The 14,095-nt window shown below is 36.1% G+C and overlaps 1 protein-coding gene across 5 annotated transcripts in view; it reads left to right on the top strand.

The window, feature by feature from the left end:
* The window catches only part of LOC118740857, a 534,289-nt gene extending 528,128 nt beyond the window's left edge, over nt 1-6,161 (top strand). For all 5 annotated transcript variants that reach the window (XM_036472590.1, XM_036472586.1, XM_036472588.1 and 2 more), the window contains one exon: nt 4,230-6,161. In XM_036472590.1, the coding sequence (XP_036328483.1) occupies nt 4,289-6,151 (1,863 nt within the window). In that variant the 5' untranslated portion in view covers nt 4,230-4,288 and the 3' untranslated portion in view covers nt 6,152-6,161. The remainder of the gene's footprint in view (nt 1-4,229) is intronic.
* The last annotated feature ends 7,934 nt before the right edge of the window (nt 6,162-14,095 follow it).

Here is a 14,095-nt window from a genome sequence, read left to right as displayed (position 1 = left end):
AAAGTACATTTAATATAATTTAACTATATTAATTTATTTAATTTTATAAAAAAAATATACATGAATACGTTTCTGCATTCACCTGCAACCTAGCAATACATAGCCAGACACCTGCAACAAATATAACATTATCATAACAGTAATTTACATTTTTCTCTGTTAACTCTTCTTGAAATGTTAATCGCGCTGTGGTGATTTCCATGGATTTATTTTTCAGCCAAACAATTTTACGTTCCAAAAATTTGCACCTTCTCTATCTATCTAAGTTCTCTGATGCTGGGAGCTAAGAAATAATAGCTAGCATCTCTACACGTTTAGCTACAGCCAGACATGCAAATGTACTTTCAAATGCTTAACTTCAATCACATTTCGTTAAAACACGAGCAGTGATCGGGTAACAATAAGCTGATGCAGAGACACGAGTTGGTCCGCTACAGCATGACATAGGAGCACTTTTGTAAGTACTCCAATATACCACAAATAGACTACATGGTCCAACGATTTTTGCAGGGATGTAATAAATAAGTGGGTTGTAGTGTTTTTCGTTTGAAAAGTTGCACACATATGTAGGTATGTATACATGCCTTGATATTTTTGTTACTTCTTGCCAACAAACTGATATTTTTAGTTCCTAAAAATCTATATGAAATGCAATCTCTCGTTAAAGAAGTCTCCTCGGTTGAAGGAATTATATAGAGCTATTGTTTATTTCTGAAGAAGCCAGAACTTAATTGCGTTGCAGATACATATTTCAAATGTTTAGTTATCGTAAAAGAACCTTCGTTTTTCTAGCCCTGCTCTGCTTTGGATAATTTTGCGTTGAATTAGGTACCCACGTCCAGCGAGTAGGACGTATTTAGTGCAGAAGCTCACATAACTACATACATATGTACGTACATTGCTAGTTCATCCGCAGCCTCATTTTAACCCTCATCGGTTCTTTGTATACGATCATATACGATTTTTTAATTTTACAGAAATTGTTAGAATTTTTAGTAGAAATAGTTACAAATCGGTTTTTGGGTGTACGCTCGTATACGAACCTAACTGCAACTTCTACTCAGATTCAGCCCATTCGTTTTAAGTATAAGAAAGTGCAAGTTTGAAGTTGCTAAGTAGCGTTTATTTTTTGCAATTTTTTTCACGCAGTTCAACGCGATTTTGTACCAACTTCAGACTTGCACTTTATTTTACTAAAACGAATGGGCTATAAAACTGCATATTTAGAATTTTTACAAAAAATCGGATTAGAAGTTGGGATCGATGAGGGTTAATATATATTTCCTTTTTGGTTGTTGTGTTTCCGACAGGGTGGGTTTATGATGTATTATGGATCGAATTTCCGCTATCTTGCACAACGCCGAAACCGGTTTGTCTCCAAACCAAATTTGACAAGGGATGACGGAAATTCGTTAATATATATATTAGACTGTGTCAAATAAAACGACTATTTTTTCTGTCCCATATGAAAATTTCGTTGCAGGTCACAAACAAAATAATTGTGCCAACATTTCAGCCCTCGTATCTTCAGTTAGCACAAATTATAAAAACAAGTAATTTTTAAGCCAAAAAACAAAACCGACTTCAATTCTCATTTAAAAATTTAAGACTATCGTTAATTTCTTCACGATTCAATTATCGGATCTAAACAAAATTAATATGGAACCACCTTTAAGGTACCGCCTTTCCGAAGAAAAAAGAATTATCCAAATCGATGAACGTGGTTCAAAGTTATGCGGTAACATATGTACATAAAAAAAAATAAAATAAAATTATTCCGACGAATTGATAACCTTTTCCTGTTTGTCAAGTCGGTTAAAAAATGTAGCCCATTCAATTTAAGTAATAAAGTGCAAGTTTGAAGGTGCCGCTGATTTTTGGAATTTTTTTTTTTTGCCCAAAAAAAATATATAAAAAATCAACGCGTATTCTTAGCCACTTAAAACCTGCACTTTATTATACTAAAATTTATTGCACTATAAAACTGCAAATATTTTGAAAAAATTTAATTTTGGCAAATTTTTTTTTACATTTAAACTTTTGCACTTTTCTCTAGAAATTTAAAAAAAAAATTAAATATTGGTATTTTATTTTGAAAATTTTCTTCATTTTGGGGAACCCTATTATTGCTCTAAAAAAGCTTTTATTATAAAATTTATTTACAGTAACAGGGGAATCGATTTTCTTAAAATTACTACTTACTCTGCCAAAATCGTGATCGGCGAATCTCTAAAAAATTATACTAGCTTTCATAAAAAAATATATATTTATATATAAAATCGGTTGAAAAATTAAGCCCCTACACTATTTTGTGTGCGGATTCTATCAATCTGCCCTTTTAGTAGACATGTAGATTTGAGAACGAAAGTTCTCTAGCGATTCCCCTCCGGTGCAAAAATCCTTTGAAGCAAGGGCGTCCGTAAAAACAATGGAATTGGCAAGAGCAGAATTGTCGGGCTTGCAGTTGGGATTAAAAACTTGAGAAGTTTTTTAGTAGTTTTAGTCTTAGAAGTTTAGTTTAGGATGTAGTGCCAATTAGTATAAAGAAGAAGAAGTTACGGTTCGCCGGCAGTCACGCTTGGACAGGCCTTATTGAAAGCTCAACGCAATAACTAAAAATGGAATGACAATAAAATAGAGCTGGGAGATTTATCCGGATTTTATAAATATCCCGATAATCCGGATATTCGAATACCTGATTAAAAATCCGAATATCTGGATAGGTTAGTTTTGGATGCCTGTTTCCAATCCCAGAGAGATACACACTTAGGCTCAGTTGGTTCATTTTGGTAGCAATTGAGAGCTCTTATTCGATCCCGTCTGTTCACCTAGAAGTAGAACCAGTTCGTTAGGTTAACACAGCAGAAGAATTCAAGAATGCTTGCTTCGCTTAGGTCCGCCTGACCGACAAATAGGTTATCGTTAAATGAGCGTCTTCTTGCCCATGATAGATAGGCAACACTTTCAATTTCTTCCTCATCGCGGCTGTTTCGGTAGAAGTCATTCGCCGGCAAGCCCGTTATGTCAGAATACCTTCCAATCAAAAAGTGACCCGTTACAATTACGATAACTGGCCTAAGTAGAGGGCGCTCAAACCAAATGAGTGCGTCAAATCTTTTCTTGTCAAATCTTCTCCAGATTTGTCGCGTTGTTCAGATCTTCCGATCATCTTTTATTTGCCCTTTCGAAGAAGTGTGTTTTGAGCCATGTTTTGCAGGTAGATAGAGTGGTGTGTTCGCATCGTAGGAAGAGTTGACATACCACAGGGTGATACCTTTCTTCGTCTGATGTACAGTTACTTTGTGATTTGGCATTCCACAATGAAGACAGTAGACTTTGAAGCTAGCTCGTTGAGGAGTTTTTTACATTCTATGTATAACAAGTTTTTGTGAGGTTTCGCAGCGTCCCAGTAAGTTAATAGCTGATTGGCTACTCCGAGTATATGGTAGTTGAAGGCAGATTAGGAGAATAAAAAGTGCAGCCTCTTTTATGGCCGCCAACTCCGCTTGTAAGACTCTGCAATGGTGTGGCAGCCTAAAGCAGAGGTCTAATGAGGGTACCTTCGAGTGTATACCAGTTCTCTACTCTTAGATTTAATTTGGAGCCATTTGTGTAGACGGGGATATTCGGTTAAAAAACTAGAGCGGATATTAACCGAATATTCGGTTATCAAAATTGAAGGGCTATTGATCGGATATGCAGATTTTATTCGTATACACGAATAACCGTACGGATATCCGGGTAGACGGCTAGTCCCAGCGCTACAATAACACGAAGTAAGCTGTGCGAGTTCATTCACAACTAAAACAACGAGTTCAGCGCGCGTTAAAGTCGTTAAAAGTTTTATATTCGTCACTTGGGATAACTATACAGTAACTACCAATTGTATGCATTTTTATGGTTTATTTTTATTTTTGTTTAATAAAATCTAGCGGTATTTATATGCAAACTTTTTTTCCCTCAAAACTGCACGTTTTGTCAACTTAAAGCTTCCGCGTAAATATGCAAACTGTCAAGCTAATAATTCTTTTCGAGAAATAATATTTTTTCAATGTTATTTGTTTATTTTTAATTATTGTTATTTTGAATTCGTCAGTTGCTTATTTTTCTTCTATGTATACTTATTTGTTTGCCTTACCGCCGCCGCTTTTTCATTTTTATTCATATTTTTCTGCATTTACTTAAATTTAATTACTATATTTATTTATGTTTTTTTCCTCTTTTCGCAGGGCTGCTGTCGTCACGTCCATTTTGCTTTCTCTCGCAACGAGTCAGAAAAATCGCTTGAATGCGCATTTGTTTTGACCGGCTGTGCTTCGCTACCAAGAGGCCAGCCAATACAGAGCACAGTGATAGTGAATCGCCGCATTCCCTACCGCCCGATCGATTACAGAACAATAATGAGCAAAGCAACAAGCGGAATGTCATAACGACCAAACCGTCAGCGAGTAATATACACAGCTTACAACCCGCCCAACTCACAATTGCACCTTGGCTAGTTAGCAACTACAACAGCAATAGCACAAGTAACGGTAATAGTCATACAAAGAAGAATACCACTGCACCCTTTGGGCCACGCACAACACTCAACGGTCTAGATCCACCGAGCCGTGCCGTCCTGATATCATCGACAAATCTTAACGGCACACAAACTGCAACAGCTACACCAACACCGCCACCACCACCCACCAACGGCAACAACGCCCTATACGCAAATTTAGCTGATTTAGCGAGTAGTACGTCAACAGCAATTACAGATTCTTTGGCGGCGTCCAGCGCAATGCGCCAAACGTCAACAGTCATTATTGGGAAAAAATCAACAACCACAAATAGCTGCGGTGCGCGCGAAGACGAGGAATATAGTCAATTTAATTATAGTACAGACAGTGGCATTGGCAGCAGTTTAAGAGGCAGCAGCAGCCGCCACAACAGACAGCGCCTAGCGAAAACAAACAACGACGCGAGCGAACTCAGCGAAAACGAGGTGCGAGAAAGAAGCTTCTCCAACGCGCATTTCGACCCGAACGCCTCCACAGCCACCTCCACAAGCAGCGCCACAACCAACGTATCTACCGTGAGTAGCGTTGCGTTTCTGCGTCACGGTGCGGACAACGTCACGGCCAACGGCGTTATCGCTAGCAAAGAGACGAGTACAGCATACAAAGACACCGACGCACAGCCAAAAGCAGCGTCAGCGGAAGAGATAGAGGCAAACGGCGAGCAATCGACGAACAAAATAGCCGCCACCATGCAGCAGGAGCCGAACGCCAATTTTCAGTTCCAACCCGATCTGGGACTGGTGAACGGCAATAATTTGCCTGCGCTCACCGGACTCGGCAGTCAAACGGGCGCGATACGTACCCTTACGCTACCACTGCAGCAAGACGTGATCGCACAAACTTTCATATACGGTACGGTACCCTCGTCCGCTGCACAACACATCAACTCACTGCAACAACAGGAGCTGCAATTGCAACATCGCTATCATCAGCTGCAACAATTGCAGGCCCAGACACAGGGTCTCTTCCTAAATACGAACGCCCCGGGTACAGTTGCAGCTGCGGCTGCTGCAGCTGCCGTGGCGCAAGGTGGTACACCCTTTGTAGTAGGCACACCGCCACAACTTTACACCAACACGCCCACAGCGGCGGCTGAGTTTTGTGCAGCGCAACAACAAAAATTGCTAAGGGATCAAATGCAAGGACTTTGTATAGCGGGCGGTGCGGCTGCCACGCCCAATGCCAACGCGGTACCGGCGGCATCGACGACCATAAACTCGCTGCTCGACTCCTCACCCACAATGAATATACTCAATAATAGTTATGTGCCAACGACGCCGCAAGAGGAACGCTTCATGCAGATTATTCAGGCGAAAGAGATGAAAATACAGGAAATGCAACGCGCGCTGCAGCAAAAGGATACGGAGATCGCCGAGCTGAAATCGCATCTGGATAAATTTCAAAGTGTATTTCCATTTAGTCGTCATGCCAGTACGGCCACCACACCGGGCGCTGGAGTGCAGCAGCAGCGGAAGAGTGGTCAGGCTTATCAGCGACAGCGGGCGCAAGGCATTTCGGCGGAACCGCAAAGTGAATCTTCAGTTTTGTTGGAGCCAGGCGCGTTGCCGAAATACGATAAGGATGAGAGGTGAGTGGAGATGTGAATGTTATATAAAAGATATAGTTTGAGTACTCTCCTGAGTTTGAGACTGTTTTTAAGTGAAATTTATTAGAACTAAGATTTTTATGTGGAACTGAATGATGAATACATTGTGGCACTAATTTAACACTTGTGACTCGATATGCCTTCGTCCACAACCCGGATGTGCATAGATATGTCTGCGTCGAAATTTTTTTGTTATGGTAAAGATGTTGACAATTGTCAATTCTGGTAACTATCTTGAAAGATCTTTACTGACTAATTGAAAGATCTGCTAACGAGGAGGTCTTAGCGTTATTTTGTTTGTCCTTTAGTAATAACTTTTTAAAAAATTAAATTGAGTCCCAAAAAAATTAAAAAGAAACTAATAAATAAAAGAAAATTAAATTAAAAAAAAAAATAAATAAATAAAATAGAAACTAAATGAGTTAACAAAAAATCTTTTTAAAACAACATGATCTAAAAATTAAATTAGAAAACCATAAAAATTAAATGAAAAAGAAAGAAAATAGGACTTACAAATTGAATAAAATTAAAAAAAAAAAACAATATTTATATTTTTAAACAAATCTAAAAATTAAAAGAAAATTAAATTTAAAAAGGTAAAAAATAAAATAAAGAAAAATAAAAAAGATATAAATATTTTTCCTTTTTAAAACAATAACATCTAAAAATTAAAAGAACATGAAAGCAAAAAAAAAGTTAATTAAAAAAAATAAATAAAATAGGTTTCTAAAAATTCAATGTAATAAAAAAAATTTTAACAATAATGTCTAAAACTTAAAAGAAAATTAAAATACTTAAAAAAAGTGCTATTTAAAAAAGAAAGAAAAAAAAGTATATCCTTTTATTTTTTTTATTACTAAATGCGTCGTCTGATTGAATTTGTTAGAGCGTCCTCCACATCTTGAGCCACAGTGGTGATATGCTGTAATAGTTGTTTAACTACCCCTTGATCGCACATCAGTCAAGTATAAGTTACCGTAACCAGACTTATTTCCCTGTTTTTCCTCTCCCCCTTTTTTACTACGACCGTTTTTGGGTATGGACTGAAATAACTTCTCCCGTTTCCCGACTCCTTTGAGAAGTGTCGCCAGTTGTTCATTCAAGGTACATCCTTCTGCAGTTGCCCTTCTATTGCTGTCGTAGGCGCACTTGCTTACGTTGTGTACCAATATTGTCTGGTCCCAGTCGATCGAAGGATCTTCTCACCGGCGCATCATCATCCAGACATAGGACATGTTGAACGCAGCGAAATTGTTCTTGTCATGCTCATGAAGTTCCTCATTCCATCTTCTTTGATACCCTTCCAACACGCAAACAGGACCATAGATCTTGCGTTAGATTGATCACTCAAAAGTCGCCAAAGCCCTCCCATCTTTATTCGATATCGACCACGTTTCTGTCCCACTTAAAAAGGACGGGCACGAAAAGAAATTTTTAAAGTGATATTTTTACCCATCGACTGAGTGTTCTGCTTTTCAATTGCCTACTAAGCATAAAAAAGCACTGGTTGGCTAGAGTTACGCTGCACTTGATTTCCAGCCTGGCATTATTGGTTGTGTTACTGTTGGGTTCTAAGTAAACAAAGTTCTTCACTACTCCACAATTGTTGCAATTGCCAACTGTGACATTTGACCCAATAAGCGAAGGCTCTTTGTGTGTTGCCAGAAGTTAAGTTGTCTCTTCCTCGTTCACCGCTAGCCCAAACTAATTTTCCTTCTTCTCTAAGATGGAAAATACTGCGCTCACGGACTTGGTGTTGTCACCGGCGATGTCTAAATCATCTGCAGCAGCATCGACAAGGAGTTGCTTTGTCTAAAACCTCGTTTAGTCTCTAACTGCGCGGAGACACCGACCCAGCCTGGACACCGAAACGGTCTAATATACATATTGATTTCTTTTAATATATTCTTTACATTTTCCACAGACTTGTGATATGCAGATTAACTGTGGGATTCTTAAAATTATTTCGTATTTCGTTTTTAAGATAGATTTAAACAAATTCTATCGTGGCCAGCTGTCACCTTATTATTTGTGGTATATCACAAGAGCGGTTAGTTTCGTAATTTTATTAGTCGCTTAATAGCCACATGTGGGCGTTGTTAACAAAATGCGCCAAGTTCTTTATTTATTTGTTAGTTTTTGTTTTATTTACTTTTTTGTGCGTTTATTTTTAAACATCTTTTTCCACAATTTCCGCAAGAAAAGCAACGTGCGAGGAGAAAACATATATCTATAGTATGTCCAAGTACATGTGAATATGTTCATTTATATGTACACTGGGGTGGGTTAATTTTGTGTGGAATGATTTTTTCGACATCCTTCCTAAAAAAATTAGATTCTACATAGAATTCTAAGAAGAAAAGTCTACCAACCAAATTTTAAAACTTGCTTGAGAAAACGGCTCTTAGTTTGATTTAAATATAAAAAAAATTAAATACAGTTTTTTTCTTATTACAATAATAAAAAGTTCTTTAAGTAAAAATGGATATCAAACATAAATTCGACTTCTCCAAACCATACTATGCTAAGTCTGCCTAAATCGTTGATGACTTAGCATGGTACGGTTTGGAGGTATTGAATTCTTCTTACCAAAAACTCTCAAGTACAAGTTTGTATTAAAATAATAACATCCCTAATACTTAAGTAAATATTAACCTACTATTAATTAAAGATAGCTTCTTTTAAAATTTTGGCGTAAAAAACTAACTTCAGAGCTTTGTTCTAATGGCTTTTTTTCCTTAGAATTATATGTTTAATCCGAAACTGAAAAAATAACCCGCCCTAATGTACATACATACGTATATATTGCACAATATGTACATTAGGGTGGTCCAATTTTTTTCCAGCCATCTCCAGAACTAAAGTATATCGAAAATAAGGCACTTTTCTTTTTGAATTCGGTTAATATTTAGCTTTATTGATTTTAAACAATTTCATATGGGGAAAATAAATGTTTTCGTAGAATTTCCATAAAGTCGTTAAAAATAAAAAGTTTTAGGGCCGTATGAATGAAAATTAAGCAATTGGTTTTTCTTTAAAATTCAGACCTTTTAATTAAATTTATTTGAATAAATCGAGTAAATGTTCTAACATTTTAAGAAAAAGCAAAATCGATTATTAAAAATATTACGCTTCAGAAATCTTCAATTAATGAAATTAGCTTGCATATTTAACTTGAAAATGGTTCGCACTAATTTTTCATAACCCATAAACTCATCTCTTATTTAAAATACATAGTTATTTTATGTCTTCTTAATCACGTCACGCACGTTAAAAAAATAGTTAATAAAATTTTAGAATTAAACGCTATTCATGCTTTTTTTGTTGGAAGATTTCTGAGAGGAAATAATTCATTTTATTAAAAAATACTAATTTGTAAAAATTTTATGATAATCTTTTTCCCATATGAAATGTATGGAAAACTTCAAAGGCCCGGCGCATAGTGGGCGAAACCCCGTGGTCAAAATAAAATACCTCCTATTGAAATTAACTATTTTGGGTATTTTTTTAATTAAACATACATATATTTCAAGGAAAGATTTTGTAAACAAAATTTAAAATAAAATTTAAATAAAAATTTGGAATTTTCCTTTTTATAGCCATCAGGTATTGACTCGCTGACGAGTGACCCATCAAATGGTTGCCAAAAAAAGTTCTACGCTTTTTGTTGTTGTTGGCGGATATATTTATATGTCTTCTAGTAGAAAGTGTGTGGTTTTTTTATGTACACAATTTGTAAATAATTATTTTTTCAAAAAATACTCGCACATATCTGATTTTAACTAAATACCCTATAAATATTTGTGCTACATATATTCATTAGTTTCCTTTTGAAAAAAAAAAATACCCTGCTAATTTTAATAGCTCAATAATGTTGCTGACTAGACTCATTAGCATTTTTTCGTAATTCTTTAGAAGAACGCTTTCGAAATGCATAAAAGAGCACTAAAACAATTATTTAGTTTTGCTTTTCTTTTTTTTATGATTAAATTTTCGAAACAAATTTTTTTGAACTTCAAAATTAACGCCATTAATTGGGCCAACACCGCGAATGTCTTAATAAATTTTCCAAAAATATATATATATTAGGCCGGGTCGATTTGTGGGGAGGCAAAAAAATCGTCCATTGCTCTTTGAAAATCATATTCTAGGGATCAAAATAAGAAACTTTGCCGAAGGAACCATACCTCTAAAACGAATTCTGATGTCCCCCAATTTGGGTCGAACTTTTGGGTAGGGGCAAATTTTGAAAAATCCCACTTTGACCCATTTAGAGTGCTCCAATCGAGTCCAAATGTATGACCGACCCCCACTAACTTTGGAGGCCCAATCCACCGATGCCAGTGGCACACCCCCTGGAACCCCCCTGGGGGTTCACCATACAAACATTTCAAAAAATCGCCGGTTTTGCACTTTACATGAAAAAATCAGCGAAATGCCTATGTTTTTTTCTTTTTGGAGTTTATTTTTCTCTTTAGAAATATATTTAGTCAGAACATATGTAAATGAAAAAATGAATTTAACTTAGTAATAGTCGTAAACTTACTTGTGTAGTTTTTTTATAGCACCTACTTTTACAACCCTTTTTGTGGTTATTTTAAGGCACCTTCTTAAGAAATGCGCGTTTTTTGCAACCATTTTAACAATTAAGGTATCACTGGAATGCACCGCAACCCTTTTAAACAATGAAGGTATCACTGTGACACAATTGCAGATCGTAAAATTGCTTGTGTTGTTTTTTTAAGCCACCACAAGACACAGCAGGTAGAATTGAAATTACCATTTCATTCTTATTACCTCGTCTCGTAGACCATATATAACGCAACAGTTTTTGTGAATGCATTAAGTCGTTGTGAAGAACTCAAAGTGTGAAGTGCTAATTTCAGATAAAAAAATATTTCAAAAAAAATAATAAGTGAAGTGACCATTCCAAATCAAAAAGTTTACAATGAATCCACCATCCTCTACACCGCAAGATGAAGCAACTAAACAACAACTATCGAAAACCCAATGAGCAGTGGCGGATTTAAATATTTGCCGCCCCTAGGCAATTCATAACTTGCCGCCCTTTTTTCACGAAAAAAAAAAAATATATATATATATCAAATATGATTGTTATTGTCAGTGCTTTATTACAATATAGTTCGTTAATAATGAAATACATAACGGAATTAACAAATTCGACATCAGCATGGATAAGGTATTCAACAAAAACCCTCTTTCAAACACTTCTTTTTCACAGTTCTTTACGTCTTGATTTTTCAGCTGCGAATTCGCGGATAATAATAGTGTGGTAACCTTTTAGATGATTCTCGTTCTCGGGGCAGCGTGTCGGCTGTTTCTTTGCGTCACGCGCAGGCGCGCCGTCAGGTTTCTAAGCCGCGTGAATGAAAGTTAAATGGAAATTTCAACGACTGCTATACTAAGGAAAAATTCGCAGCGTAATTCTAATTTTGAATTGTATTGAATGAGATGAATCATTAATAATATTTTACAGACACAAACACAATTTCAAGTGTAGCTGAATCCAAATAAATTTTTTTCTTTTAATTTAGCTGTCTTAAATTTTGCCGCCCCTTAATTCTGCCGCCCTAGGCTTCAGCCTATGTTGCCTGTACGATAAATCCGCCACTGCCAATGAGTCATATACCCAAGCATGATGTTACTGTTTTTGGTGTGTCTACTGATTTAACTGATCTTAATTTACCAACCCATCTGGATATCTTGAGATATTATTTTTACTTAAGCGAACGTGCTAAAACAGAACAAAAAAAGTTTTCCCATAAAGCATTCACTATTCAAGTACGAGATAAGTTGATTGGAATTTGGAAAAACTTGGTATGGAAATAATGCTGAAAAAAAGTGTATTTAATAAATTGAATAAATTGCTTGACAAGTATCAAGAGCAAATCAAGAGAAGAAACAACACCCAACAATTTACAGAGTATGTAAAATCTCTGGAAACTATTTTTTACATTGGAACATGTAAATGCGATTTGAAGGCAGATCCATGTACATGCGGCTGGGTTCCCGAACGCCTCAAAGAGTTCATGCACGATCAACATAATCAGAGAAGACTAACAATGGATGCATTTGTGATGGAAACTGAAGAGCAAGGAGCAACGTCTATGTCATCAATGCCAACATACCAAGATCCCGATGATTCAACATACGCACCGCCACCGGTTCAAGAAGATATGGATAGAAGCACAAGTTCACAATACGCAGAAAGATACGATTGTTTTAACTTTGCCTTGGTATGTGACAGATTTGGTGTGCCTGACAGAGTAGCATCAGCATTGGGAACCGCTCTTTTGCAAGATTTTAAAATTGAAGATAAGCATGGGAAACCTCTCATCATGGAGGAATCGAAAGTTCGCAGAGAAAAAGAGAAATGCAGACAAGAAGTGCTTCGCAAACGGTTAGATGATACCAATTTGTTAGCGTTTTCATTCGATGGCAGAAAAGATGATACTTTAAAGATAGATAAAATTGATGAGAAGTATCATACTAGGATGGTAAAAGAACCTCATCTTGTTATTTTGAGAGAACCCAATTCTGAATTGGTTATACAAAACAACCAAATTAAATGGTTTTTTCAACGATAAAAATATATCACTGGATGCATTAATTGGAATATGCACTGACGGTGAGCCAACAAACACTGGCCCACACGGTGGAATTATACGACGATTCGAATTGCTGTTAAAAAGACCATTGCGTTGGTTCGTTTGCCTTCTACACTTCAACGAACTTTCGTTTCGGCATTTGTTTGAAGCTTTGGATAAATCAACCAGCACTGGAGCAAGATCGGCAACCGGAAAACTGAGTCGTCAAATCGAAACTTGTGAAACTCTTCCGGTAAGTTATTGCTATCACTCATTTATTATAATTGTCAACCATTTTTAATTATTTTATTATTATATATTTTCAGGTGGTGGACGGCTTCCAGAAAATTGAGTTGCAAAATATGCCCCCTGCTCCAGAAAAAGTTGAATTTTCCACCGATTCGAAGTACTTATACGACATGGCCCATGCAATTTCTAGCGGCGTAGTTCCGGTGGATCTGACTAACATCAAACCAGGGAAAATTGTACATTCTCGGTGGCTCACCAAGGCCGCTAGATTATTGCGATTATATGTGACAACGGAAAATCCAGATGCAAATTTAAGAATTCTGGTTGAATTTATAATTAAATGTTATGTGCCAATGTACTTCAATATCAAGTATTACAGCTCTGTCGTGTACGGCAGTGCATTATTTTTCAAGTTCATTGGTTGGTCACGATTTCTAGAACCTCGTTTACGCAAAACTGTCAATGAAGTAATTAAAGATAATTCATATTATGCGCATTCGGAAAATATCTTGTTATCAATGTTGTTTGATGATAGCAAAGAAAAGCGCGACTGTGCCATCAAGAAAATTCTACGCTATCGAACCGATGTTGACGAGCCAATGGAACTTAGAGTTTATAAAAAACCAGGTATAAACTTTAATTGCACAAGTTATACGGAAATGATCAATTTGAATGATATAAATATCGTATTTGAACCACCATTCACGCGAAGCATTCCGTACGATACATTGAAAGAATATTTAAATCAAGATGATCCACCGTCCATCCATCACACATACAAGGAATGGAACAACATGTTCAATTGCTAGCTAGCGTTTCCAAACAGGTTATACCGGAAAATGTAGATGCGAAATTGCCCAGACTTGAAAGTAAAAAAGACTTCAAACAATAATTTTTTTTAGTTTCTTTTCTATAACTCACTTAAATTAATTTTTTCATTTACATATGTTCTGACTAAATAAATTTCTTAAGAGAAAAAATAGATATTATTATAAATAAATAATAAATATTATTATAAATAAATAAATAAAAATAAAGAAAAAACATAGCCATTTAGCTGATTTTTTCATGTA

Source organism: Rhagoletis pomonella, unplaced genomic scaffold (genome assembly GCF_013731165.1).
Source record: "Rhagoletis pomonella isolate Grant_MI unplaced genomic scaffold, Rhpom_1.0 Rhpom_scaffold_00006, whole genome shotgun sequence".
NCBI classification, from domain to species: domain Eukaryota; kingdom Metazoa; phylum Arthropoda; class Insecta; order Diptera; family Tephritidae; genus Rhagoletis; species Rhagoletis pomonella.
The sequence above is the reverse complement of the archived record's forward strand: the minus strand, read 5'-3'. Positions and strand labels throughout refer to the sequence as shown.